The sequence below is a fragment of the Aphelocoma coerulescens genome, chromosome 3 (genome assembly GCF_041296385.1).
Source record: "Aphelocoma coerulescens isolate FSJ_1873_10779 chromosome 3, UR_Acoe_1.0, whole genome shotgun sequence".
NCBI lineage: Eukaryota > Metazoa > Chordata > Aves > Passeriformes > Corvidae > Aphelocoma > Aphelocoma coerulescens.
The window spans coordinates 99841405-99867804 of NC_091016.1; the positions used below are offsets into that span (position 1 = coordinate 99841405).

The 26400-nt window shown below is 39.7% G+C and overlaps 1 protein-coding gene across 4 annotated transcripts; it reads right to left on the reverse strand.

Moving 5' to 3' along the window:
• Positions 1-1617: 1617 nt before the first annotated feature.
• BEND6 (BEN domain containing 6) lies at positions 1618-26219 on the reverse strand. 4 transcript variants are annotated; one of them, XM_069011398.1, is made up of 13 exons: positions 26097-26219; positions 23846-24003; positions 22706-22830; positions 22340-22408; positions 20906-20983; positions 13264-13492; positions 13017-13162; positions 12403-12501; positions 11856-12033; positions 10196-10413; positions 8663-8855; positions 6284-6422; positions 1618-3792 (listed from the first exon to the last, which is right to left on the reverse strand). In XM_069011398.1, exons 6-13 carry the CDS (start codon positions 13457-13459, stop codon positions 3525-3527), a joined length of 1437 nt encoding a protein of 478 aa, XP_068867499.1. In that variant the 5' UTR covers positions 13460-13492; positions 20906-20983; positions 22340-22408; positions 22706-22830; positions 23846-24003; positions 26097-26219; the 3' UTR covers positions 1618-3524. The 4 variants fall into 4 exon arrangements, with proteins under 4 accessions (XP_068867499.1, XP_068867498.1, XP_068867497.1 ...); XM_069011397.1 differs by lacking the exons at positions 20906-20983; positions 22340-22408; positions 22706-22830 and adding an exon at positions 24515-24606; XM_069011396.1 differs by lacking the exons at positions 20906-20983; positions 22340-22408; positions 22706-22830.
• Between the last annotated feature and the right edge of the window lie 181 nt (positions 26220-26400).

Genomic DNA, 26400 nt, shown 5'->3' on the forward strand with positions numbered 1-26400 from the left:
AGGGTGATAAGGAACTGGAACAGGTCGCCCAGAAAAATTGTGGATGTCCTATCCCTGGAAGTGTTCAAAGCCAGGTTGGATGGGGCTTTGAGCAGCCTGGTCTAGTGGAAGATATCTCTGCCTATGATAGGGAGTTTGGAACAAGATGATCTTTAAGGTCCCTTCCAATTTGAACAATTCTGTGATTCTAATTTAAACATATTTCAACATTCTTGCTTCTCTCCTTGCTCCCTTAAATGGAACATTGATTGCCTTTATAACCATTGATTTCCCTCTTGTATCAAAATGGCACACTGCCACTTACTCTTGATCTAGAAAATTTAGATATCTAGTGGTTTTGGTTTTTTTACTCCTATCTATATACCCTAATAACAGGGGACATGAACTCAACATGCATTAAACTCCCCGATTTATTCAACAGTATGCTTTTTCAGTAAGATTTTTATCCTACTCTTCACATATCTCAATGTTCTTCCCACCTTAGAAAACAAGTGCTCTTCTGAGCACTTCATGATAAACAGTTACCAATTTTTTTTCCATGGTAATCTTCAAATTCAATCTAATATACAGTAATAGAAATACATAGTTCAAATTATTAGTTTTAGTATTGCTTATGTTTTCAGTAGTAAGTCTCCAGTTACTAAATGCCATACAGTCTAATGCCACTACAGCTGTTAGTTTCTTCTGCAGCAGCCATCAGTCTTCTCCCATTCCGAGGACTGTAAATAATGTGTCCTCTGTCACTCGTATCAGAAGAATTTTACACTTGGGAACACCACACATTTACATATCACCAGTTAATTTTTATTTTAATGAAAGTTTTGGGAGAAGCAGCATTATGCTGTTCTGATCTCCCTTTCTATTACTTCTGAAGTTTCTAATCTGTGATTATCTAGTCTTCAATTTTGTGTTCTCAGAGTGTGTCAAGGTCATTTTGAAAAACCAGTTGTATTTTGTTCCTTTCTGGTCATACTGCAAGAGATATGGCCCTTTTGTTAACGGTATAGTTGTGCAACAGCTACTTATCTCCTTTCATCCAGTGGGATAACATAAAGAGGAAGGAACAGTATTTTTGCAGCTCGCACGCTTTTTATCCTTTGTTAAAACATTAAAATATCTTCTTCTTTTTGTTATTGCTTTTGTCCAGAGTACCCACCTATCTCCCTGGGCCATGCCTGGGAGCAGGCCCTCTGCCCTACCATGAAACTCCTCCTATACTTTTTGTGGTGAGCTGCCAGCCCCACTGGTTTTCCACTGACAACTTACAGCAGGATCTGCGGCGCTGCACCAGCCACAGCGAGAGCAGCTGCTGACGTTCGGCTCCATCTACCTGCCCAAGGGCTCCAACACCTCCTGAACGGCACAACAGCTGCAGCTGTGCAGCATCAGCTGTGACAGCTTTAAGGTTAAAGTGCCCTTGTAAGGTGGGCCAACTCCTTCCCCAGGTAAAATGACGAGGTTTACAGAAGCTGGCTTCAGAACAGTTATTAAAGAAAAAGAAAAAAAACCCAAAAACAAGAGAGAAAAACCCCAGCCTTGTATGTTAGAGTGTACAACAGAGGCTGATGTAAGAAAAGGCCCAGAAGACAGTGAGCACAATAAAACAGCACTAAGACGTAGTAATGTTTCAATTTATTTGATAGAAAGTAGCTTCAAAAATATGATTAACTATATACATTATTATATATGCTGTACATACAATTACATATACAAAATATACATATAGCAAACATTCTTCTGTTATGTTTTATAGATGGTAGTTAATAGCATGAGATAGAACTAACACATTTCATACCTGCTTTCATCCTGATCCTATCTACAAGGAATTATTAGGTGAGAGATGAAAAAGGATAGCAAATCACTTAATTTGTACCCCAGCCCACACAAAAGTCTTCTCCACAGTGCCTTGCTCTAGAACAGTTAGATTTGCAGCACTTCCCTTCAGGGGTATTTGGCTGATAACCTTATCTTCAGAATTTTTTTCAGTGTTCACCCTAATATTATTTCTATAATAATATTAGGGTGTGACTCAGATGTCCTGAAATCCTCCTTAAATCAAGCTAGATTTCTTCAACTTGATGTCATTTCATTTTTCCAATCTGATTCATTAGTTGCTTGTTTGCTGTGTTTGAAATAGATTCAGCTAACAGTACTCTGTTCTGGGAGGAGTACACTCAAACAGGAAAGCTATAGTCCCAAGCGTTCTCTCCTTCCCGTGTCAGCACACCGTAAACCTGAAATCAGTCAGCAAGGGAAAAAATCACAGAACCATAGAATATACTGAGTTGGAAGGGACCCATCAGGATCATTGAGCCGAACTCCTGGCCCTGTGCAGGACACCCCAAGAGTCACCATGTACCCGAGAGCATTGTCCAAACACTTCTTGAACTCAGACAGGCTTGATGCTGTGACCACTTCCCTGGGGAACCTGTATCTTCCCCTCCTCCTCCTTAGGCTATTATAGGGTTTGTGTGACTGCGAGCTGCTTCCTGGGAGAAGCGCTGTCAGATCTCAAGGGGAACTGCCCAGATACTGGGATTTTTCTGGTACCACGAGGAATATTCTGCCTGTCCACCCTTTCTCTAAGCAAGGGGTAGCATACCAAAATCAAACCACAGGAAGTAGAAGCTGGCAACTCTGCCCTTAACTAGTTGCTTCTAATGAAGTGTCCTCTATTTCCCAGCTGGAGGGACCAGGCACCCTTATCCTATGGACCTGATGGTCAGGGAAGAACAGAGAGCAAGAGCTGCTGAACCAGCAGAGTACCAGCAGCAGAAACCCTGCAAGAGAATGCCTTCCACAACTAAACAAGCTTTCCTGGAGGACTCTTCCCTGAGCTACAAGGGAACATGGCTTCTTCCATTGTCTGTTCTACTTTGAGAGGTTAAAAATTAGCTGCTTCTTTCCTGTGGATATATTGAAAGTTGTAGTTTCATTGCCCTAAGAAAGTTTTTTTGTTTTCCAAGTTAGTAGCATCCTTAAACATCTATTTTATTTCTTCTTTTCTGCTCACATGGCCCTGTGCTTTCTACTCCTGTGTGGGCCACAGTCTTCATTTCACTAGGAAATCTATCTATTTTCTCTCCATATCACTATATCGTTTTTGCATTAATATACAATAGCTTTCTTTGATCAGTTAAGCAGTTTTCCCTCAGCTGTCAAGGTGAAAGCAAGGGAATTATGGTTCCTCATATATATTCTTTTGGTAGTACTTTAAATAATATTTTTTTCTAACTAAGGGGAACTCTACTTGAATTCTTCAGTAAAAGTTTGTTTTTTGAATTACTGCATAACATGCATATATCTTATAATATCTTAAATCCAAAGATATTAATATGGCTTCATTTTTATTCTAGACTATGGGATTTTCATCTGTTTTGAGAAAAAAGTTCTCAGGTTTCTATCTCTGTCCACTGTTGGATACTACCATATATCTAGTACAATTTAGATATTATTTATTTTTTTATTTTATACTAGTTCTTAATCTCCATTGAGCATGTGAGCTGGAATGAAATATCTTCCTGTTATTCCTTGTCTGAATTCCTGAGATCCTGTCCACAACCCTGGTTGGGAGAGGGCGCTGGTGAGCTGCTGGCGAGTTGAGACTCCACCTTAGAAGAAGTGGGTTTGGGACGCTCCTGCTGACCCTCTGGGGTGGGAGGTGGAGGAGTCAGGCAGCTGTCACTTTGCTGAAGTTGTGCATTAGCAGCTGGTGAATCATCATCCTGCTGGTCTTGTGTACTAGGAGGAACAGCCGAAGAGATGATGCCCTGAGGAGCAGCTGTTGAACCACTGTTGAGACAATTTATAAGTAAGTTTGAGATTTCACCATTAAATGTGCAATTAGTACTGTTCTTAGTTTCCAAGCTGCAGAGGTTGTTTATTAGCTAGTTAAATAGTTTTCTTCATTCACATTCCCCTTTTCCTTGTTTCACCTCAGCTTCATGGATCTGAGATCGAAACTTGTCTGTCTCATTGGATTTGACTCCAAATTTCTTGTCTTCAATCATAATTGTACTCTGGGGAAAGGCGGAGGAGGAAGAAATAGCGGCAAGGAAGGATATAAAAGCTGCAGTATCACCAGTTTTTAAAGTTAGTAACTTGTGTGTGTAAGTGGTTACTAAAGGTACTGCACAACAGAATTTTCTCTACCCCCCTCTGTACTTCATTGCTGGAAGGTGGACTGAAGGAGTAACAGTGAGATTCTGAGCACTTTTAAATTGTCTTACTTTTCTTACAGGGAATATGTGTGTCATCTGAGCTAGAGGAATCACCAAGTTGTCTTGATTACTTACATGGTGCTTAACTGCTTTGACAGTGAGGGAATGCTTAACAGGTGTAAAAAAAATCCATTATAAATGCATCAGTTCAAAATACACTGTTCAGGCAATATCTGAATTGGTTACAATGGATGTTGGACTGGATTTTACATAAGCACTGATCAATAACAGACACAAAGACATTTTTAAAACACCGAGTTTAAATTGGAAGGTCTATATGCAGTATTAAATAACAACCCAGAATTGCTTTAGTATAGTCAAGGTCCTCCTATCAACGCTTCAGGAATACCGTGTACACTAAAGACTCAGGAATTAGCAAAATTTATGGATCCATCTGATGAAGATAAAAATATTTAAGATTTTAATACTTTCAAAGAAGACAAAATCTGATTTTGTGCTGTTATTTTTCCTGCCTGTGTTAAGGACAAAGAAAAATACTGCAGTGAATCATTGCATACTGTACGTTACAAATACACAGGACCTTTGATTTACGAAGTGTTCTCATCTCTAGGAGAAAAGCATTAACATAGTAAACTTTATTTTTGCCAGGCTGGTGCATTTGTTTATTGTTTCCAGATGGAAAAACCTGTGTATGCGGATTTTTCTAACAGATATTCTGTAAGTATTTCTCAAGTAATAATTCACAGACCACTGGTGGTCCACTACCAGGTGGCTTAGGAAGGAATTTTAGAAGCAAAGCACTACTACTTTTCAAACATTTGTGTCACAACATAGTCAAATGTCTTGGGGTGGTTTTATTGTTGTTGGGTTTTTTTTGTTTTGTTTTGTTGTGTTGGTTTTTTCTTACGAAGTGTCTTACAGTTGCAAATACAGATTTTAAAAACATGCAGGAGATAACTGAACCAGGAAGAAGAAAAGTATTAGTTCACTATAAAAAGTCTAAGTAAGCACAAATCTCTTTTCCCTGTCACCGTATTTTAATCTCTTGTCCTGTTCATTGCTCATTTCTTACCCTGTTCCTGAGGAGAGGCTGAGGCAGCCAGGCCTGTTTAGCCTCAAGAAGGCTCAAGTGGATCTTATCTATGTGCACTAATGTCTGATGGGAGAGTAAAGGAGATGGAGGCTCTTCTCAGTAGTGCCCAGTGGGAGAACCAGAGGCAATGGGCAGAAATGGAAACACAAGAGGTCCTGTCTGAACACCAGGAAACACCATGAGGGGCACCGAGCAGTGGCACAGGGTGCCCAGAGAGGTGGTGGAGTCTCCCTCTTTGCAGATACTCAACTAAACTGCACATGGCCCTGAGCAACCTGGTCTAGGTGACCCTGCCTGGAGCAGCAGGGGCTGGACTAGCCAACCTACAGAGGTCCCTTCCAGCTCAACCATTCTGTGATACGTACATTTGGTGTATGTGGAAACAGTATGGTGCAAATGGCTGACTTGACCGACCATAGGCATGAGTTTGGTAATTTTATATTTGTTTCATTTGCAAGGCAAAAATACCCATAATATGTAAGATGTTATTTAATAATTCCTCTGACCCAATAATTTAGACTCTTTTGGCAGTAAAGGATTGCCAGCTTAGCTCCCCTACAGAACTCTTATCAATATGTACCAAAGAGGTGTGATTTTCCTTATATTCACTTGTGGGTTAATTGGGGCACAACAGGTGACATGAAAATGGAATTGACTGCTCTCTGGTGAGCCAGAGAATAATAAGAAAGGTAAATAATGTCAAATCTTAAATAGACATACTGAGCAAAGCAACTCCAGAATACTTCTGTATTCTCTTCCTGTAATTTAATAGTCTTGTGCTGCTTTGTCTGGAACCAATAACTATTTTTGTGCAGTAATGTTAAGCTGGACTGCTTCTGTATTATGTAATTTTTGTACAAGGTTATGGAAGTATTTACTGACTTGGTAGTGCATATACCAAGTAGGTAAATATGCATTGTCATCTGAATTTTAAGACTGCTTTTAAATTTTGTTACTATGAAGTAATATACAGAATTGCACATTGCAGGCATTTTTTAATTTGACTTACCAAAAGCTATGTTTCTGAAAAGCACCTGAGTTAAGATCTTTGCTTAAAATTGGCTTCTTGGTGCAATTGTTCAGTTTTTGTCCCATCATTCGCCTTATTAAAGCATCATCTGTGTTTGGAAACAACTGTTTTGTGATTCCTGCAAAATAAAGAGATGATATATATATATATATGGAGCCTCCAAATCAGGGAAACAAGAGATGTGTGATCTAAAATATTTTTCTTGCATCTTTTAAAGTTCCAGCTACTTCAGCTTCCACTCTAGTTACTTCACTGTCTTTACAAACTCCTTCATAGATTTTGCACATGCTAGCTCCTGTTTTTCTTTGTGCCTTCCATATTGGTGTGCCTGCTCTTGGCAGACTCAAAAGGAACTCCAAGGCCACAAAGCCTTCTGTAGTGAGTTATTTGTGCTTGCTAATCCTCTGTCCTTATGTTCTGTTCTTGATCAGAGTCCTTTTCCTATCCTCATCAGTCCTTATGCCTCTGAATCTTACTTTTCTTTTCCTCAGTAATTTTCATTTTCAAGTGATGCCACTTTTTCTAAAAAATTCCCTTCTGTTTTGCCTGGCTACATTTTTTGAATGCAATAGTAACAGGACTCAACATGAGGAATGTGATTCCTGCTCCATTCTTTTCCATCATCTTCCCTCCCCTTTCATTTCATTTTATTTTGAAGTCCTACAATTTCCATCTTCTTTAAATAATCTGATCTACTAACTCATTTTCTACAGTCCTAGGACTCCCAAGCTTCCTTCTGATTTTTCTTTTTCTCTTGTATAATGTTGACATTTTTCTGTTGAAATTCCAGAGTATTCTCTTCTACCTTAACAAAGTTCTCTGATTTCTCTATAGGCTTTGTCACTGAATTCTCCACAACATGCTGTATTCTGTGTCCTCATTACCTTCTCTGCTTCCCTTTTCAGTTTTGCCTAGACACTAGTAGGATTTAGAATCATAAAATCATTTAGCTTGAAAAAGATGATTAAGATTGAAATCAACCATTTTTCTCATCCCATTAAATCTTTTTCATTTTTCTTATATGCCATTCTGAAACTGTCTCATCTTACTGGCTCTAAATATATTTTTACCATCCTACACACTCTTTCCTTTTATCTCTCTTGATTTTGGGCCTTTTTCTCTAACAAGGTTCTTAAGGAAAAAATATTTTTTCAACTGATAACTTTTGAAACTGCTGGCTAACTTCAACAAAACTGTACTGAGGTGAAGGAACTGGAGCTAAGCTGAGAAGGGAACCAAGAGAACTGCAGAAGTCCAAGGGAATGGCAATGGGGGAGGGATTATAGTACAGGAATTAAGGCTATATTGTTCTAGTATTTAGTTACAGGTGTGAATCCAATGAAAATTTGGCTTCATATGCTCACAAAATACTGTTTTCTTTAAAGCTGGTACTTCCATCTGAAATTGTTTTCTGTCCTATGCACCAAATATTTTCTGCCTTAAACCTCAGCATAAACCAAATTTTGTTTGCTTCTCTGATCACTATTTCTGTCTTCTATACAGTCTCATTTTGCCTCTAGTGCTATTTAAAATGTCAGAATTCATAACATTCACTAAACTTCAGGACACAGCAGACATAATTTTAAATTTGATCCAAATGTGTCCTCTTTTTGCCTTCCCTTATCTGTTATCATCACACTCAAAGTTAACCTGATGCCTCAGGATTTTAGCTTTTATATATTTCATATCCTGTAATTCTTTAGTGTATAATTCTAAACTCCGTATACAGTGTTAGCTACTGTTCTCCCATTTTGGTCAGACAAAACAATTCCTCTCTAGGCCTAAAACTCAAGGACACGGTACTGTCTCAGGCCGCAAGAAATGTAAACAATAATGAGTTGGGGGAGAGCAAACTTGGGGTAAACGACTTCATTACCTAAAGCTGTAATTGGAGGATTAACCCCCGATATGCAAATGGGCCAAGCTTACAAATGTATGAAAACCCGTGACCCCCTCATCCATTTTGGGTGTAGGCCCTGGGGGCTTTGACTGCCCTGTTGTACCTGAAGGCCCTTCAATAAATATAACCACTTTTATTCTCTTAATTTTGTCTAGCTTCTGTTTTTAGGTAGTTCCACCAAGGCATCAACCTTGCAAGGGCTAAAACATTTACACTATCACTGTGCCTGAGCAGTCACCTAAATAAAACCCACAGAATTCATGCAATAGAAATACTACTACATAGCATTTCACTGGCAGTAATTTTAACAGATGGTTCAAAAAAGCATGTAGCTGAAGAAGGAAATAGGAAACAGCTCATCACCTGAGTAGACCAGCTGTTAAGCATGACAGCCCCTCCCTTGGAGAAAGCCCCCTGTCAAGTCAGAGCCACATTGAATAATGTTAACAAGTCATCACCTATGATTTCCTGAACTTCATTCTGATTCATAGCTGGTTTTGCCGCTTTATCCTTTGAAGAGGAGGACTTTGCACCTGTCAGGCTGTGTGTAGCCATGTATTCATGTGTATAAAGTGCTTGCATCAAGTCATTTATAAATTTTTGAGGTTTGCTCTTGTTACAAAGTGCAATCTGCCACTTTTCGATCTTGAACTGGAAAACAAAATTGGTCATAGGCATAACTATTGCAGTTTTCTAGAAATATTATATAGTATTACCGCTGAAATATCTTTTTCATTTTCTACTTTTAAACCACAATTTCAAAAGTAATCTCTGCAAACGGTGTGCTTGAGATAACACCACACTTGCATACCACTCAGCATTTGGGGCTATACACACAGATTGATTGTTTTCCAGAAGGAAGTGTGGGGCACACTAAGGACCCCATTCATCCTAGCAAACCCTTCACCAGGCAATCCTTATTATTCACTAGTGGAGACAGGACATGTTCAGACACAGCAAAATCCTTCTGCTTGCACTCCATGCAGGCTGGCTGTGGTCCAGTTCGGGCATGGTTTCTGTACCACCTTGGTAGCAGGGCACTATGCCCAAACTAATATTCCTGCCTCCGAGCAGACATGCCCTAAGAACTGTCACATCTGGTCCTGGGCTTTGAGAGTGGCTTCTGCATGCAGCAGTGGTACAGCCTAAGAATTTGAACTGTCCTAATAGGCAATTTTGAGCTACCTCTATGAAGTAAGGCAGGTTGCTTAGAAAATTAGGTCTTTTTATTTCTTTGAAGACGTTAGGTCAAATTTTGTGTATTGCAATATACAGTCAAAACATACCTTAAGAGACTTAACAGAAGTCTTAACAGACTTCTTTGGATTTTAGCACCCCATGACAATACACAAGAATGATTTGCATGGATTAGCATGAACTGGTGCATAATAATGTTTATGTAAATTGTGAATGCAGAAGCTAGAATCATTCTTTTGGTTGTGCCTTCATTTTCTTCATTTACAGCCTCTGTGCCTTAGATTTCTCAATCATGTTCTCTTATAATTGCAGAGAATAGGGGAACTTCTTTACTCAGTATCTCTGTACACATGTATTTCTACTTAACTGCTGGCCAGTGTCTGGAACAGAAGCAGAAACATACCAGCCTCCAATTACAAATTAACAGTTTGAACAGACTGCTGGTATTCTTCTTAGATTATCTTTGAAATACTACCGTTCCCCTTTGGCATCCAAACCATTAGGCTGGAAGTTATCCCTGGATCTTGGTATTTTCATCATGCATCCACATTCTGTCCTTAGCCACAGATATGCAAGGTCACTGAAATTAAAGTGAATTTGAGAGTGTACAGGACACTGAATGAAACCTAATGCTTCTCATGGAAAGAGCATTCTGCACAAAAGGAGCTCATTAGTCATGTTATCAACGCAATGATGACAAATTATTTTACTGATGCTGATTTTTTTATATTATGCTATAGCAGTAAAGTTTATAATGTATAAAGTTTTATGCCTGAAATTGCCTTTTAACTGACCTGTTTTTCAGTCTGTTGCTCCTCATCTTCCACATTCAAAGTTACTGGTGAGCTGGAGTTACTATGCATAGCTGCATAGGAATCTGCTAATGGATTGTGAGATGCCTTCCAAACAGCATGTGGATGCAGACTGGACGTAGATGATGTCACTCCCCCTTTGAGCAGTGCTTCAGCCATCCCTACCAGTTCCTCAAAATGAGTGACTGCCTGTGGCAACACTGAAATCAGATGAAAAGAGAGGGGTAAAATAGTATTTGAAGCTTTCAGACTCCAATTACATAAGCAGGTATATTTTTGCAATTATATTCCTTCATAATGAGAAAGACTCAAAGTAGTCAGCAAAGACATTTCAATATACTTTTTTTCCTCTTCTCTCAAAGGTTTTCCTGCTATTCTGTTGTCCCCACCCATGAAGATCTGGCCTCAGTTTCTAGAATAGATCAGTTCAGTGCAAGGCTAAGAGGAACTATTTGTTTATACCCATCATGGCACAAAACAGACTATTTTTCTTTTTATTTTTACAATCTCAAAATCTCTACAAGTCCATAAACCTATTGAATATGGGCTAAGTGATGTCTGATTTTTTTTTCTTCATAGAAGTTACACAGACTGCAGAAGCTTTTCCCTTTTTTTAATCTATAGAGGATATGTTTTAAATAATTTTTCCTCAAAGTGATATTTTCAAATATAAACTTTTATTTATATCCATTAAGAGCAATCAATGCAGAGCAAAAAGGATGCAAGAGATGACATATCAGCAGGATACAGAATACTAAATTACAAAAAATACTGTAAAAGACTAATCTAATTGCTCAAGATGCAAGGAAAATGGACTTATATGTGTGAGAAAAGTTGTTAAACGCTAAGAAAAGGTTTACAAATAATATTTTAAAAAGTGGAGGTGAATGATTCAAATCAAGATGAATAACATAAGAAATGCAGTCAAGTGGGCAATGACTCTGGTAAACAGTTGCTAAATCATCTGACAATAAAAAAAACCAGATACCAGACTGTCTAGTGATGGTATGGTGTAGCTGGCAAGGGAAGGAGTAAATCCTCTTTAAACCTTATTCATTCACTAACAGTTTGAAATTTTGTATTCAGTTTTGGCTGCCTCAGAGTAAGGGACAGGGGCAAGTGAGAGGCTCTTCAGAGGTGATCACTGAGATGAAGGATTCATTATAAAAGAACAAAATATTTCATCTCTGGGAAAGAATTAAATTTGGTGCATCTGAAACTAACTCAGATTAGCAGTAATGAGGAATCACCAAAGTAATTAGAAATTAAGTAATTTCAGAATAAATAAAATATCAATTGATCAAGAAAGACTGCTAGTAAATATGGTTAGTTGGACTGGTCAGTGAAGTATTTGAGCTTAGCCAATGGTTACACAGCATACAGAAAGGTTCTCTTGGGAACAACTGGCAGGATTAGACAGATTTCTTCATTTCTAACTCTATGATTGCATGGCTTCTGTGTAAGACAGTAAGTGCTGCTGGAATTAAATGCTGCCATGTATCACAGACTTTGATGCTAATGGTAGGCCTTGATCATGTCAGGTGCTTGAGCATCCATAATTCCCATCCAAATGGCCTCTTTATAAATCAAGCTTTTCCTGACCTTCAGGCTTTCCTCTTCATCAAAATACTCTCAATTTTACCTTGAAGCATCACCAGAGACTGCCTTAGGCGGCAGTTTTCTCTCATGGTATCTGTCAGCTTCCTCTTGAGACTTTTAATTTTGGCACATAGTTCTACCTTGGAGAGTTGAAATAAAGGCTCTTCATCATCACTGCTACTTTCACTATATAGAAAGTTGCTTCCTGAATATGGTTCTCTCTGAAAAACAAAACCCAAACAACTGTGATATCTACAGAAACAACAACATAAAATCAGAGCATCAAAACTAACATTAAAATATCTAGCTAAATCAAAAAATTGCCTTGTATAAACAGACTCAGTGCATTTTAATAAAAGCTGTTACCAAACACAGCTATTACTATTCCTATGAAAATTAAAAGTGAAAGATCAGTGTAATATATAACTGTTAGGTGATATGTAACCTTTGTTCTCTATTCATCAGTTTTCCAAAGTAGCATCTTTTAGAACTGTTAGCTTCACTATGGCAAAACTCCTATGCCCCCCTCAAAAATACATTTAAGATTGCTTCTGCTTAATACATTAAAATTGATGAAAATGGATGTTTACCTGTTTGTTAATTAACGATGTTTCAAGCTGACTCAGGATGTTGGCAGGAGCAGATGCCTGCAATGATTTCTTTCTTTTTATATGTTTCACCATCTTCCCCTGTAAACAAGTGCATAATGTACCTTTGCATTCCTATAGAGCCTTTCATTACAGTATTTCATAATATACCATAAATTTTTATCCACCATGCACTTGACATTCTTGGTTAGTATTTTTAAAAAATGTATTTGTAACTTTGTTGACTTTTATGTTTTCCTTGCCTATATTTTGTGACTGCAGATCTCAGCACAATGCACACCTCAGAAAACCTGGTCCCTTCCCTTTTTTGTGCACTAGTCAGATTTCTGTCTTATGGGGGAAAATGCAGTGGAGCTACAGAGCACCAAAGCCTTGAATAACACTCGTCTCTTGACATAGAAAAGGACAAAATCCATTGGCCTAAATAATTACTCTGACAGGTTATTGTGCTGAGGTGCCATGTGAAGGCTGCCTGTATTCCTACCTTTACTATACATCTTTTAATAGTGTGTTGTATCATTAAGAATCAATAGTTACAGTGTGTTTCATTCCTTTACAGACCTACCAATATCAGGCACATAAAGACAAAAACTCACCTTTTCTTTATCCAAGTCACTGTCCTCACTTTCTGAGAATATCATTTCTATCCTCTTCCTCTTGCCTTTTCCAAGGACTTGTATTTTTGTAATTTCATCTGCTCGTAGTATCTTTTGCATCATTTCCACCAGCTCTTGGGGGTCATCTGAAGTGATGGAAAGGAAAAAGGCCAAAGCACAGACAATCAGGCAACTATACCTTAAAAGCAGATTTCATATCAGACAAATGTTCTGTAACTGCACTCACCACTCATGTACACAACTTTCACCAGGTGCTTTTCTGTCTTTCTTTCTCCCACAGGCCAGTTAACTAGTACGTGCTCATTAGGTTTCAGAAGTCTTTCTAGTTCATTGTCATCACAGGGAAGGTCCTGTATCCATGAAGTCTCTCCAATTTGCAGTGAATTATCATTTACAAAATCAAACAGTGTGAATTTTTTCATTGTTAAGTGGCCTTCTTGTCACACAGATGCTTCCTAACGGACATCATAGGAAAAATAGCAGTTACTGTGTCATGCCACAGGGATGTTACAACACTTTAAAAAGCCCCAAACAACCCTCCTTTTGCTGGATATTGGTAGTTACCTTGTATGAAAATATCCTAAGAAAGTGAAAACTAGCCAAGCAGCGAGTTGTGTCCCCCTTGAAAGGTGGGAGATGGTCTGTTTAATACCTGTACATCAGAGAGTTGCCTCCAAAACTATGCACAGAAAACAGCTTTCACTCACGGAGTCCTGGCTCCCATATTAGTTCTATGTTCAATCTATCTCTGGCTGGGATCTCTACTAGTACTACATTTGTCTCAATAAAAATTTTAGTCCAGCCTCTGACTAAAAGATACAGGTATGATAAAATCTTTCCCAAGAAGGAAGGAATGTACGAGCTATGCATGCTATTAAGAGGGATGGATGATTATCATCTCATGGGCAGTAAGACAATTGTAGCCACAGAAAACCAACCCAGAACTACCCAGGACAACTGCGTGGGTGAGGTATGACACATCCTGGCAGTGGAAAACTTGATGTACAAAAGAAATGACAGGCTAAGGACTGGAAGAGAGCTGGGCTGCTTCATGAGGAATAACAGCAACAAGGAGAACCCAAACCCAAATATACAGCTAAATAATTTGCTTCATAAAACAATGCTTTTAAAGCAATGGGCCATTCTGGGCTTTTTAAAGCACTGAGGTTCTATACTTCAGTATAGAACTCTATACAGAAGAAGGGAACAAGTCATGCTTTGAGCTTTATTTTCCCAATTAGGCAGATAGCCTTTCATGAAAGTGTAAACTCTACTGGAAATGTAACCAGTTCATTTAAGTGTTGCCATTATACTCAGAGAAGATATTTTCTACTTTAAAATTATTAAATCAATACATAGAAAATCTGATTTTGTCAAACCTGAATCTTCTTTCCAGCACACATATGGTCAATTCATGAAGGTGGAATACTTTCACAGAGTTGAAAACTCATGAATTCCTAGATGTGACAGTCTGATTTGCGATTTACTTGGCCTCAATCAGTCAAAAGCAAATTTAGTGCCTCATGCAGAGGCTGTCAAAAAGGTAACTCAGAGCTAGAAAAGGGGAATTACATGGGGCTATTATGTCAAAGTGAGAATATCTGGCTGCACTGCTCTGAGAAGTAATGTCAATTTGTTTGCAGAAGCCCAGTTTTCCACTATTCCACATGTCTGTGCTATGCCTCAAGAGAGCTGGCTTTCCATACAGGAGTGAACTTGTTAATTTGTAAGAGACAACTGCAGTCTTGTCAACATGTTTACTGTTACAATGCTCGAAGATGCTACTTCTGCCTCTGATCAACTCAGCACAGCAATCTCCACCACCCGGTTCTTTGATTCTCAAATGAAGTACTTTGATATTTCCCCCCTTGACCTTGGCAGCTGTGAGCTATTTCTTTACTCTCCTAAAAGCCCACATAAGACCAACAGAATTGCAGCAAAGTTAGAGCTTCCAGTGTGCTAAGAATAACAACTGATTGATTGACTTTTATATATTTTTTTTAATATTTCCCTGCAGTCCTCTAATAGTTTGTCTTTTGTCTCTCACTTTGTATTGAGACATATATTCTCTGAGCCATGGGACATTCTTGTGGTCTGAACTTGTACAGGGTTAGCAAGCCAGCCCAGGATTTCCAGAGGTACACTGAATACACAGGCTGCTCACAGCATGCAGGGCAAGTGATGATTCCCCAGAGCACTAGGGTTATTCACGTACACACTGTGCCAATACCATGCACGTCAGTACCCAGCCCAACAGCTTTTGGAAGCTATCAGACTTGCCTACATTGTCAAAACAACTTAGTGGAGGCAATGGACATATGGACTTCTGGGTGTTCAGAGCCCATGGTGCCACTGGGAGACACTGTGAAGCACACAGACAACAAAATATCTCGCAGAGTCTTTACACCAGGCAAGCACCTGGATCCATGAAAATCCATCCTGCCACTCTAAGCTAAGGACAATTTTTACCATGGTCATGGCGGGACTTGGAGCTCAGCAATTTATCTACATTATCTCTAAAGTTCTTCTGACAAGATTCTTGCCTGTGGTCAGAGGGTGTACTAATAAACAGCTAAACCAATTTCACTGAGGGCCTTAAGAGCTGCCATATTCTCTCAGCATGCTGAGAGAAGGAATGTTGCTGCTGTTTATAAAGGGACCAAGGCAGAAAAGCAGTTGAGGAGCAGCAACAGCAACTGGCCAGGCCCCCTGTTCTCTGCTGCAGCTCTACTGGACATCAGCCCAGCTGCTTGTGTTATGGGTAAGATGATGAAATCATTACCTCACCAAATGAAAGGAATAAAGTGTAGCAGCTTACTGTTAGTATTTTTATGTTATGGACCAACTTCAGCTCCTGCAGTAGACATTAATCAAACTACGTTTTTTCACAGAATTTATTGTGACAATCCATGGGCCCTGGGGATAGCACCTAACTGTCTGCTGGCATCATCTCTAGCCAATGATTAAAGGGAATGGAAAGGTAGAACAAAATGTCACTAATAAGGGAAAGGAATAGTGAAACACTTCACTTTCTGGAAGAGAAAGTGTTTTCACACCCTGACCTCCCACAAGAGTCAACGTGAACCTTGTCCAAGTCAGGACTGCTGGAGATGCTTCCCTCTAAAATTTGCCAAAACAGATCAAAGGCAAAATATAATGTATCATCAGACAACAAAGTAACTTGGGGACTGGGATTACCCTTACCAAACTTTTACTGCCTTAAAAGTGAGAGGTTGTCTAGCCACATTTGGCTCAGTCACTGCAGAAAGGGAGGTGATTCATCTCACCCTATGACACGTGTCTAAAAGCCAGCAGATGACTTACTGTCTGGGAGAGCCTATTTCTCTCCACCGACTACTCAGTGACTACAGAGCTGGTGTGTCTCCTTGCAGAAGCTTGCCTGGTCCAACCCATCTTGTATTACCTTTTTCTGTTTTTGAATAGATTTTGAATAGTAGGATAGATTCCAGCAGACCAGCAGAAGCTATAGGGGGCTGAAAGGATGGCATATGAAATCTGTTAACATGTATCTGGTTGTCTGTTTCAAATCTTTCTAACATAGTTCTGAAAGTCATCAAGTAAGATTTCTGACACTGAATGCTTTGTTCAGTGGTTTATTTGCAGGATACATCATCATTCACAGGCATTACCCTGTGTGCAGCTACTAACCACAGAGACAATTGTATGACCTCTGAAGGCCACCTATGCTTTGCAAGTTATTTAATTCTGGTATATACTCCATTTGAAAACACTAATTACTGATTTGAGAAATACTGACATGCAAATTTATGATTTTTCAGTATTCTAGGTCATTTGTAGAAGGGAAAAAAGAAAAAGGAAGGAGCCATACAATTTTAAAGTTCTGCAGAGTAAGCATTAATTGGACTCTTAATTTTTACAAACATGTTAACACCTCACATACTGCACAAATGCTATAAATTTGTACACGTGATATTGTTACTAAGCAACACAAAAAGCCAGAACAAAACCAAACTAAACCAAAAGCACCCAAAAAACCCCAGGCCACCAAAATCCACAAAGGTCACTTAAAGATATAGCTCACCCTTTGTCTGACACAGTCTGTTCCATTCAGTCAGAGAACTGGCAGATGGCATGCTGAGATCATTATTTCTCTTTTCTTTCAGTAAACACAGCGCAAAGTGTTACAAGTTTACAACATGAGATTGTATACCCACTTGATGGGTCTGATTCTGTTGGCTTAAAACAGGGCTTTGACACTGATTTCAGCAAATCAAGGAACTGTAGCACAGATCCATCATTATGGTAAATGGTCAGGCTTGCTACAATTGCCTTAAGTGAAGAACTGATGAGACTGGTTGAGAAAAACATGAGAGACGTGCCCTTGCTTATCTTGTACCTGGCTCGAGGAAGGCATAAGGACTGAACAATGCCAGGGGTGGAGGCCTCGCCCCCAGGGGTGTCTCAGAGAAGCCCCAGAGGGAACCTGCATCTCTGTACAAGCCACGAGCCTCCTCTCCATTCAAATACTTCTCCATGTACTCAAAGACTTTCTAATAAAGGCTGTCTAGGTCAGACAGCCTTTACTGCTACCTCAGCAGGTGGAGGAGGACCAAAGTGCTTATTCTACCTCTTGTGTCAACTATAAATTCTGACTGAAAGTAACCAAGACCCTCATTAAGCCCTACTTGCATATTAGCTTTCACATCCTAAGAATGCAAATGAAGAGAAATGAGAACATGCCTTACATGTACAATCATAACCATCAAAACCCCACCTATTACATAGAGGAAGAGGGGGTTTGGGGCAATGAAAGAAAAAAAGAGGGGAAAGCACCTCTGCTTACTTGGGATCGGTTGATGGACTGTCTCTCCTCCTCCCTTGAAGGGATTCCTCTAGGTGAGCTTTGTGCCTCCAGTGCATTGTAAAGACCTGTGAATATTTTTATATCTCTATCTACATATCACTAATAGATCTCTGTTACTATTACTGCTGTAGTGACACATTGTAGTTAGTGCAGTCCTATCACCAGCAATCCTGAACCTGCTTTCCTGTTACTTCAGGAAAGGGTACTTTCTGTGAATCTGGATTGTGAAAGTTTTTATTGAACTCAGATCTATAGTATTGAACTGGTAAACTGCACTATTTGCAAATCTGTGATCATGCATGTTCTTATTGAACTCAACCAGGCTGGTAATGCTGAATCAGTTCTAATCAGAAGCTAAGCCCAGCTGCACCCAACCCTTCTGATTTCTTAGGGTGGAATGGTGGGGGGTTTATTTTAGGCCAAATGTCTATAGCCTTAATGCAACACATAATAAAGCTAGTATTTTATTATGTACTAACATTTTATATTATCTACCCTCTGAGTGCAGCTTTCAATTTTTCCTTGGGAAAAAAACCAAACCAAAACCCAACCTCAACTGGTCTTCCAATTAATCTACCTCATAAAAACCTATTTATTTCCAATTCAGCATGATAAGTGGTCATGACAGATTTGGTTTGTGTTATTTAGACTGACATTTTTCATTGAACTTGTCAGAATATTAAATACAATGTTGATGTAAAACTTGGGACTGCACTGAAGTCTCAAAATTTCCAATAGGAGGTATGATGGAAAACATGACCATATTTAAACAAGTTATATGCCCTGTTGTGGGTTCTAATCTTTTTTACCTGCAACCAGCGTAAGATTTACTAATGAATTCAGTGGAATTAGGTGCTGTCAGAATACAGAAGTATGTTACTGCTCAAAAGATTTGCAGTGCAATATCTTAGTCATTTCTGGAAAAGATGATTCAAAAGCACAAATATGCTGCCCTCAGCTGAGAAATAGAGTACAGATTTTCCAGAATCATCAGTATCACTATGTTCCAAATTCAGCTGGGAATCTGGGGGAGCATCTATCAGAACACTACTGCAACTCTTAAGACTATAAACGCACAGGAATGATCCCACTTGTCTTCCACAGGAAGGATAGAATGATAAGATTTTAATCCTGATATTCAAGAGGTCACTTCCTCACTGCAGATCACTATCCTGGTGTGACTCGCTGTGAAATAACCTGAGATACTTTTCTAAGAAGTGATGCTATTCATGGTAAAGCAACATCTTTACCTTATTTACCCAGATGGCCTTGACCTTAAAGCCTCTGCAGCATTTACAACTGCCAGGATTACACAGAGAACTTGGTGCAAACCTCATACCACACTCTAAAATCTATTGAGTGACCCAAGGAATTAATGAAGCCATTCTTATTTGTCACAATAGTGCCCTCTTCCTAGGTTTTAGCAATCTAGGAATTCCATAAAATAATATTAATATCTAAATATGCCAAAGTCCTTTGTAGGACTGTAGCTTAAATCAAAAGCTTGAAGAAATCTATTAGAAAAGCTCAGATTTTTGCATCAAACTATTAATTTTATTTGTTAAATTGAGTGATAGGAAAGGCTGAATACTGACTTTTTAAGCAAGTATATTTACTATATCTGGAAGTACAAAACTTTTGTTCTAACCAATAATTTATTCAATCAGTGAAACATTGCATTCATTTTAATGGATTTTAAGATAGCAAGCTAGCATTATTACTGGGTTTTCAGTTCTAGATTAAGATGCTCACATTTAGGTGTCACCAGTGCACCAGGTGCCTTAAGTTACTGCTGTAATCACTGGAGATACAGGGATCAGTTTGGCTTTCTAAACAGGTGTCTAGCACCAGTGTTATTTGCTTGGCCTTCAGCTGCTACTCTAGAAGTACAACTCTCTCACAGGTCTTTTATCACAACTGTCATCCTTTTGGAGATGTCTCAGCCTTGAGCAACTCCAACAGACATATGAGTCAAGCCCCTACTGAACACAGTTAAAGCTTCCTGGAGATTGATTCAGCTTTTTTCAAGTGCTGTAGGGTTCAGTTCAGTGGCCTAAAAAGAAATGCATGGCACAATCTTAGATACCAAAAATTATTATGCCTGGCCTCCAACTGCCTCTTCTGATGGGCACAGACTTCACACAGGGCTTGGACACTCTTTCAGGCTTATGATGGTGGTTACTAAATCCAGGCACCTCAAATGGCACTACACACAAATTCAGGGAAATGCATTGTTCTCTGGGCCTTGATGATTTACCCGAGTTTAAGTAGGAGCCTAGATATCTCATATGCCTATAAACCATGTGCATTTATTTATCTGTATTTTAATCCACACTCAGATTCACATTAAGGGAACAAGATGCCAAATAAAATGCAGGAAGTTATCTTAATTCTACATGACAGATTAGTATCTTTATTAAATAGCTGTTTCACAGCTGACAGATGGAGAACTAATACTCACTTCAATTTGCTTGTTCGTAAATGCCATGCACAACAAAATGTATTAATATACAGACCAAGAAATAAATCTCTTTATTTGTTGAACTGGATGAAATACCTATGCTACAGGAGATTGAATAATCACAAAAAAGCTCTTTCTTTGCAGGCTAATATACCCAAACACTTAGAAGCAATATGGAGCCTGGAAGGAGAAACAGTCAGCATGGCTCTGTCAAGTCATACACTTGGCTGTGCTCATTATGCCCTGGCTTGGGTAATCCAATGCAACCCATCTTAACAGCTCCCAAACTATAAACATTAAAGAACAGTGATGCATCACTTATTTTGTCTAGAGATGTTTATGGGATCATTAGAGGAAGTTTGACCGCATGTAAATCTGTGCTGAGGTGCTATAACTGTGCACTTGCTCCATGCAACAGCCCAAGCAGTCAAATAACCTTTTCCTAAAAGGCTGAAAAAATACTAGACATACTTTCCATATGCAACTAATGCACTTTCAAATTGGACTTATTCAAACAAACCCTCTGAAAACCAGATATGAGAGGTTAAAAGAGGATCTTACTCTTTTTATGAGGTAGTAGAAGTTGTATCTTTCATTCTACCCCAAAGCATTTCTCTTGGTGGCATTTTCCCTTCAACTCTTAAAAGCAAAGAAGTGAAATATTAGCTAGAAAATTCCAGGCTTGATTTTTGGTGAGTTTGTAATAACTTAGCAGCATGTTTACTATCTCTTCTTATATGTCGTTACTGGCTCATAGGTGAGTGATCATAGATGAGGAGTCATGCCTGATTAATACTCAAAGTGTTTGCTCTTTTACTCCAAAGCTCTTCCCCAACTGCTCTGGTTTTGCAGCATTTTGGTAGGTAGGAGAAAAAAAAATCTGCAGTACTATTAAAGGTCATGAACTAGAAAAAGAGATATATATATATTGTCCTCTTACTTCAGGGAATATTACTTCAACTAAGAGTAATTCTGCATGCACTTAAGAGAATTGACAGCAAGGCATCTTCCCTGCAAGGATAAAAACCACAAAACTTACTACCACTATTTTTTCCCTTCCTGTAAAATTAAATGTCTTTTTACTGGATGTAGTTCAACCTAACTTCATAAAGTAATATAATAGTGGAATGACCAGTGTTGTGTATCAGTTTGAAACAATCCTTAAACAACTTTCAATTTTACAGTTAAAATACTAATGAAGTGCAATTCCCTCTGGGATGTAAGGCCACATACAGATTGACATCTGCTACTTTAAACACTGCCAAAAATGAATACAGAGCAAATTTCAACCAAGGACAAAGGGGCACACTGCTGCTGTAATAAAAAAAAAAAGCCATAGGAGCTTCAGCAGTATATTCCCATCTAGGTTCAAGATCAGCCTCTCTGTCTACAAAGTCAATTTATGCCCACAGAATTCCTGCCAGCATTTTTCCAGCAACATTATGAGCTGTGAGTGTACAACTGTATGGCTCATTCTCCATTTGATTTTCATTCAGTCTAATAAGCAGAGAGAATTTAAATAAGCAAGTTGTTTGAGCTGATGCACCCACAAAATAAGGACAATTACCTCTAAATATATAAAGCTGACAAGAATTTGGTTTTACATGTTCACCTATGATACCTGCAGAAGGCAAAATGTTCCAGTCATGGAGGGGTTTAGTCTGTAGCACTGGAATCATAGAGTTTGGTCTTGGGTAGATCATACAACCTTTAAATTTATAGTTCACCTTTTCTTTTCAATGAACTAGAAATAATAATACAAATTTACCTAATTTCAAAGATATTGTGAGAATTAACTAATGCTAGCCATACAAAGCACTGTATAGAGTAAACAATTTAGCAAGTTTTGCAGAATGAAGATTTGCAATAACCTTGCTGAATTTAGAACATATCCTTTCACATAATAGATTTCTTTTAAATGGGTTGCCTGTATCAAGCCAGAAAAATGTTATTATTTCAACTGAAGAAAGTATTTTATAAGGTTTAATCATTTACCAGAAACTCTCACAACATCTCCTATGGTATGTTTAAGCTGCTAGGGTAGCACTGATGGCATCACATAACCTGTGAGTAGAATATTGAGGGGGAAAGTCAATTATTTCATTGAAAGATGTTGATAACACTCAGATACTATGATGTCTTCTGTATTTAGTTTGCTTGCCTCTTTGGTTTTGACTATATTTACTTCGGTTCTTGTTTGATGAGGAAAAAAATCCAAATATTTTGTTAGAAAGTATTAGATGATTGGAGAACCCTTCTAACCAGTTAAGTAGTCATTTTAGGCAGGATACTTTACTCAATTATAATTAATTAGTACAAACACAGTCCTTAAAGCATACCAGTGAAAAGAGATGATCTTACCCTTTCACTCACTCAGCTACTCTTCTGAAATCATTTCATGTATCATCTCATATTCTTATGTCCACATCACCAAATCCAGCATGTGACCTTTTTCCCTCAGCTCACTGATACAGGGAGTCTTACACCTGCAAAATGAGGTCCACAACACCTCAGCCTGCAGGAGCAGAGAGGTGCCTTCACAAAGCTGTGGAATGCCCTTGAATCCCATGGCTCACAGTGGGGAGGTCAGCAGACCTCTGCAGACGTGGTTTCTCCACTCAAAATGCCATCACACTTTCTTTTTGCAATTTTTTTTTTTTGCCTTTCAGCCTAACCTATGGCACTCAACTAGAATTTTTAGTTTCTTTTAAAAAGTGTGGCTGAACATCACCTAAATTATCAAGGAATATGCACTGGCCCAGAGACTGTACTGCAATTCTGCAAGCAGGACAGGGGTAAGGGAAGAAATTATCCCCTCTTTCAGCCTTTCTGGGCAAGACTGCTAAGTCAGAACAGGCTATCATAAGAGACCAGCTCAAAGAATATTTGAGGTCAACATTGCCTTGTCTCCCTGCAGGAGGACTGCTGCTGCTACAGCACATTCCCTGTTCAACTCTTACACTAAACTGCAGGACTTCGACACAATTTCCATGTTGTTTCCCTACCTCACACAACTTGGGAGAATAGGTGAACTGTATTCAAGAGTAACTGCAACCACAGAAACATCCTCCTGTCCCTTTCCACATCCAAACATTTGCTGGTCACCTCTTCTCTGTGGGTTCTCTGAAGCAGAACTTTCCTTTTGGACCCCTCTGCCCAGGTAGTTATCACCACCTCCTCTCTCAGCATTGCTCAAGTGAAAGGTTGCTTCCCACACTCTGGCCAAAAGCTTCAGCTCTGCCAGTGACTTTGTCACTGCTCTGTTTGCCTGTGATCCCCATCAAAACAAGCATCTGCAGTACACTACATCCCACCTGCTCACATCTCTGCAAAAGTGCAGCCACATTGTGTGTACTCTGAAATGGCAGCAGGACCCCTTGCTTATTGCCGGATCAATAACTGCCTTCTTAGATTATAAAACACTTCATTCCACTTCTCAACAACTTCTGACCTCCCCTCTCCCTCCACTCCCTGTTATCACACAGTCTCAAGCTTTGTTACCTTCTTTTACTTCTCCTCTGCAGTGGCTTCACCTCTGGGATTTCCCTTCTGAGGTCAAATCTCAGATGAGAGGTTTTGTTTTAACCTTCTCTCTTCATTTCTTTTGTCTTCTCTGTTTATCATCCTTAAGATTTAGGAAAAGTTCCCTGAAAAACATTCTGTATAGAATCTTAGATTAAAAGTGTGATACACATAAAACTTCCCTTAAATTCTCTTTATTACTATTTGGGGGAAAAAAACTCTACCCACGTGTAATTTGCTTACTTTTAATGTGTATGAAATTCAGCAATTTAAACTTTATTCACTGTGGAAATAATATTTTAACCACACTACCATACCCTGCAGTATATAACAAGCACAGAGCAGTAATGAATATAGGGAAAGCCAGAACAGCAGTTTGGTGTACATGTGAGACAGTTGGCTCAAAAGCCTGGAGCAGCAGCTCTCAGAAAAATCATGCATGTCAGCATTTCTTGTACTAAACTCTACTCTCTTTTGCATTTGAAAAAAAATTAAGCAGCTGTCATGAAATTTATTATATCCATTTGGAAAAACATTATCCTCAAGACACCAGTGAGCTCTAACTCTTAGAAGGGAAAAGCTATAAACCTTAAACTAAAAAGCTTTCACTAGAAATTTGTCTGTCAGATGATTTCTTTGCACTGTTACCTGAGAACAATGTGAAAAGAACCATTCCGCCTCAGTTCTCTGTGATTTACCATGCAGTCACTGCCGTGCTACTTTTACTCTATCATCCCATTCTGAAACAATAAATAAGTGCAGAGCTAAAGCTGTCAAAAAGTTTCCTGGTCTCACAGTATCCTGCAGCGTGGAACTGCAGAACGATGCCAGGAGATCACACCAATTTGCTTCATATTTCAGTGAAGTAATGTGGACGATTTGAATAATCTCCAGGTAATCTGCATTAAAACCATTTTACTGCAGTGTACTGCGGTATTAGGAAAGATTTCAATATTGCACCACGTGATGCAACACAACCTTACAGCATTTGGCAGTTTCTAGGCAGTGAGGGAAAGCTTTGAATCCATGGCTGCAATGTAGCAACTTTCCATTTTACAAAGTAATATGAGAGACTATTTTGGCTTACTCTGTTGGTGTATAGCATGAAATGATATAAAAATCCTGGAATAAATTATTATAGACCAAACCTCCCCCCTTTTTTTTTTCTTTTTTTACTTACATCCCCTCCCGCACCTGGTATCATGAGCATCTTTCAACGATAACAGACTTCCTTAACCTTAAGGGTACAGTAAATTGCTTATCCCAGTAATAAATGTTATTATCCCAGTAATAAATTAATTTTAATAGAGATTATTTTCCTGTTTTTATTTAAGGTACCACAGATAGATTTCCCTCTCTGTCTTTCCAGCTTGCATTTTTTTTTTAGTTTAACTTAAATTTACACATATGCTTTTCTGTACGTTCATGTCAGTCATATAAAGCAGTAACATTTCAATGTTTCTCCGATATTTACACAGAGATTTTGATTATTTCTATGAAGTTTTGGAAATGTCCTTCAGATTTATGTGCTCACATAAAAGGTGCACGAAAATCACGTAAGTTTTGCCTTGAATGAACCTTTTCCCCCAGTAACACGAGTAGATGCAATATTGCAAAATGGTACCTGGCTATATTTTCAGCAAATGATTTTTGTGTGTGTGTGTGCGTTTAGCAGCGTGAGGGAGTTTAGAACTGCATTTTCAAACACCTCTGAAAGAGTCTTTTAAAGTCTGGAGTATCACAGTAACAACTACAGAGGTAGCAACAGCGACATAGGTGAACTCTTGTCATCATCTGCATTAGCTACCTGCACACGGCAGGATTTTGATGCTGCCTGCGCTGCACCAGCTGCGGCCCGGCGCCGAGCGAAGGGCACGGCGCTGACATTGGCTGCAGCGCGTTGCAGTTTCCTGCAGTGCGAGGGTCCCTGCAGGTGCTGCTCCGCACAGCCCCGGCGCGCAGACTGCCCCGTCCCGCCCGCACCCGGCTGCCGGCTAAATGCCGGCATCGGGGACACGGGGCAGCACCGCACGAGCGCCCTGCTCACCTGGTCAGGATGGATCTCATTGTCATTTCCCAATCCCTTCCCCCGCCAAGAAACCGGCCTCGACCGACGCCTCGGGTCCAGGGTACGCCACAGACCCACGGACTTGCGCGGGCGCTCGCCGCTGCTGACACCCCACGCCTCTGGGTCGCAGCCCCTCTTTTCCCACGGGGGGTCCCCCGGTACCTCGCAGCAGCCATTTTCCGCCTCCCTCTACAGCAGCTCCAACAGTGATGTCACCGTCCGAGTCCCCTCGGCGGCGGGATGCGCCGCTCCTCGTTCCGTCCTCCCTCCGGCACCGGCGCTACCTTCTCCTTCTTCTTCCTTCTTCTTCCTTCTCCTCCGCCTCCTCCTCCTCCTCCTCCTCCTGCCGCCGCCGCCCCGCCCCGCCGTGCCCGCGCCGGCTGCCATGCGGCGCCCGGCCCCGCCCCGCCCGCCGATGCCCGCGGGCGCTCCGGCTCTGCCCGCCGCGCTCCCCGCTCCCGGCGGC

Excerpts from the sequence above, each read along its gene's own strand:
- BEND6 (XM_069011396.1), bottom strand. The coding sequence starts at position 13,459 with ATGAAAAAATTCACACTGTTTGATTTTGTAAATGATAATTCACTGCAA. Across the intron at positions 6,423-8,662 it reads TGAAGTTCAGGAAATCATAG|GAATCACAAAACAGTTGTTT; the intron begins GTGATGACTTGT and ends TTTATTTTGCAG. Across the intron at positions 3,793-6,283 it reads TTTCAGAAACATAGCTTTTG|TGGTTCAACAGCTGCTCCTC; the intron begins GTAAGTCAAATT and ends TTGTCTCAACAG.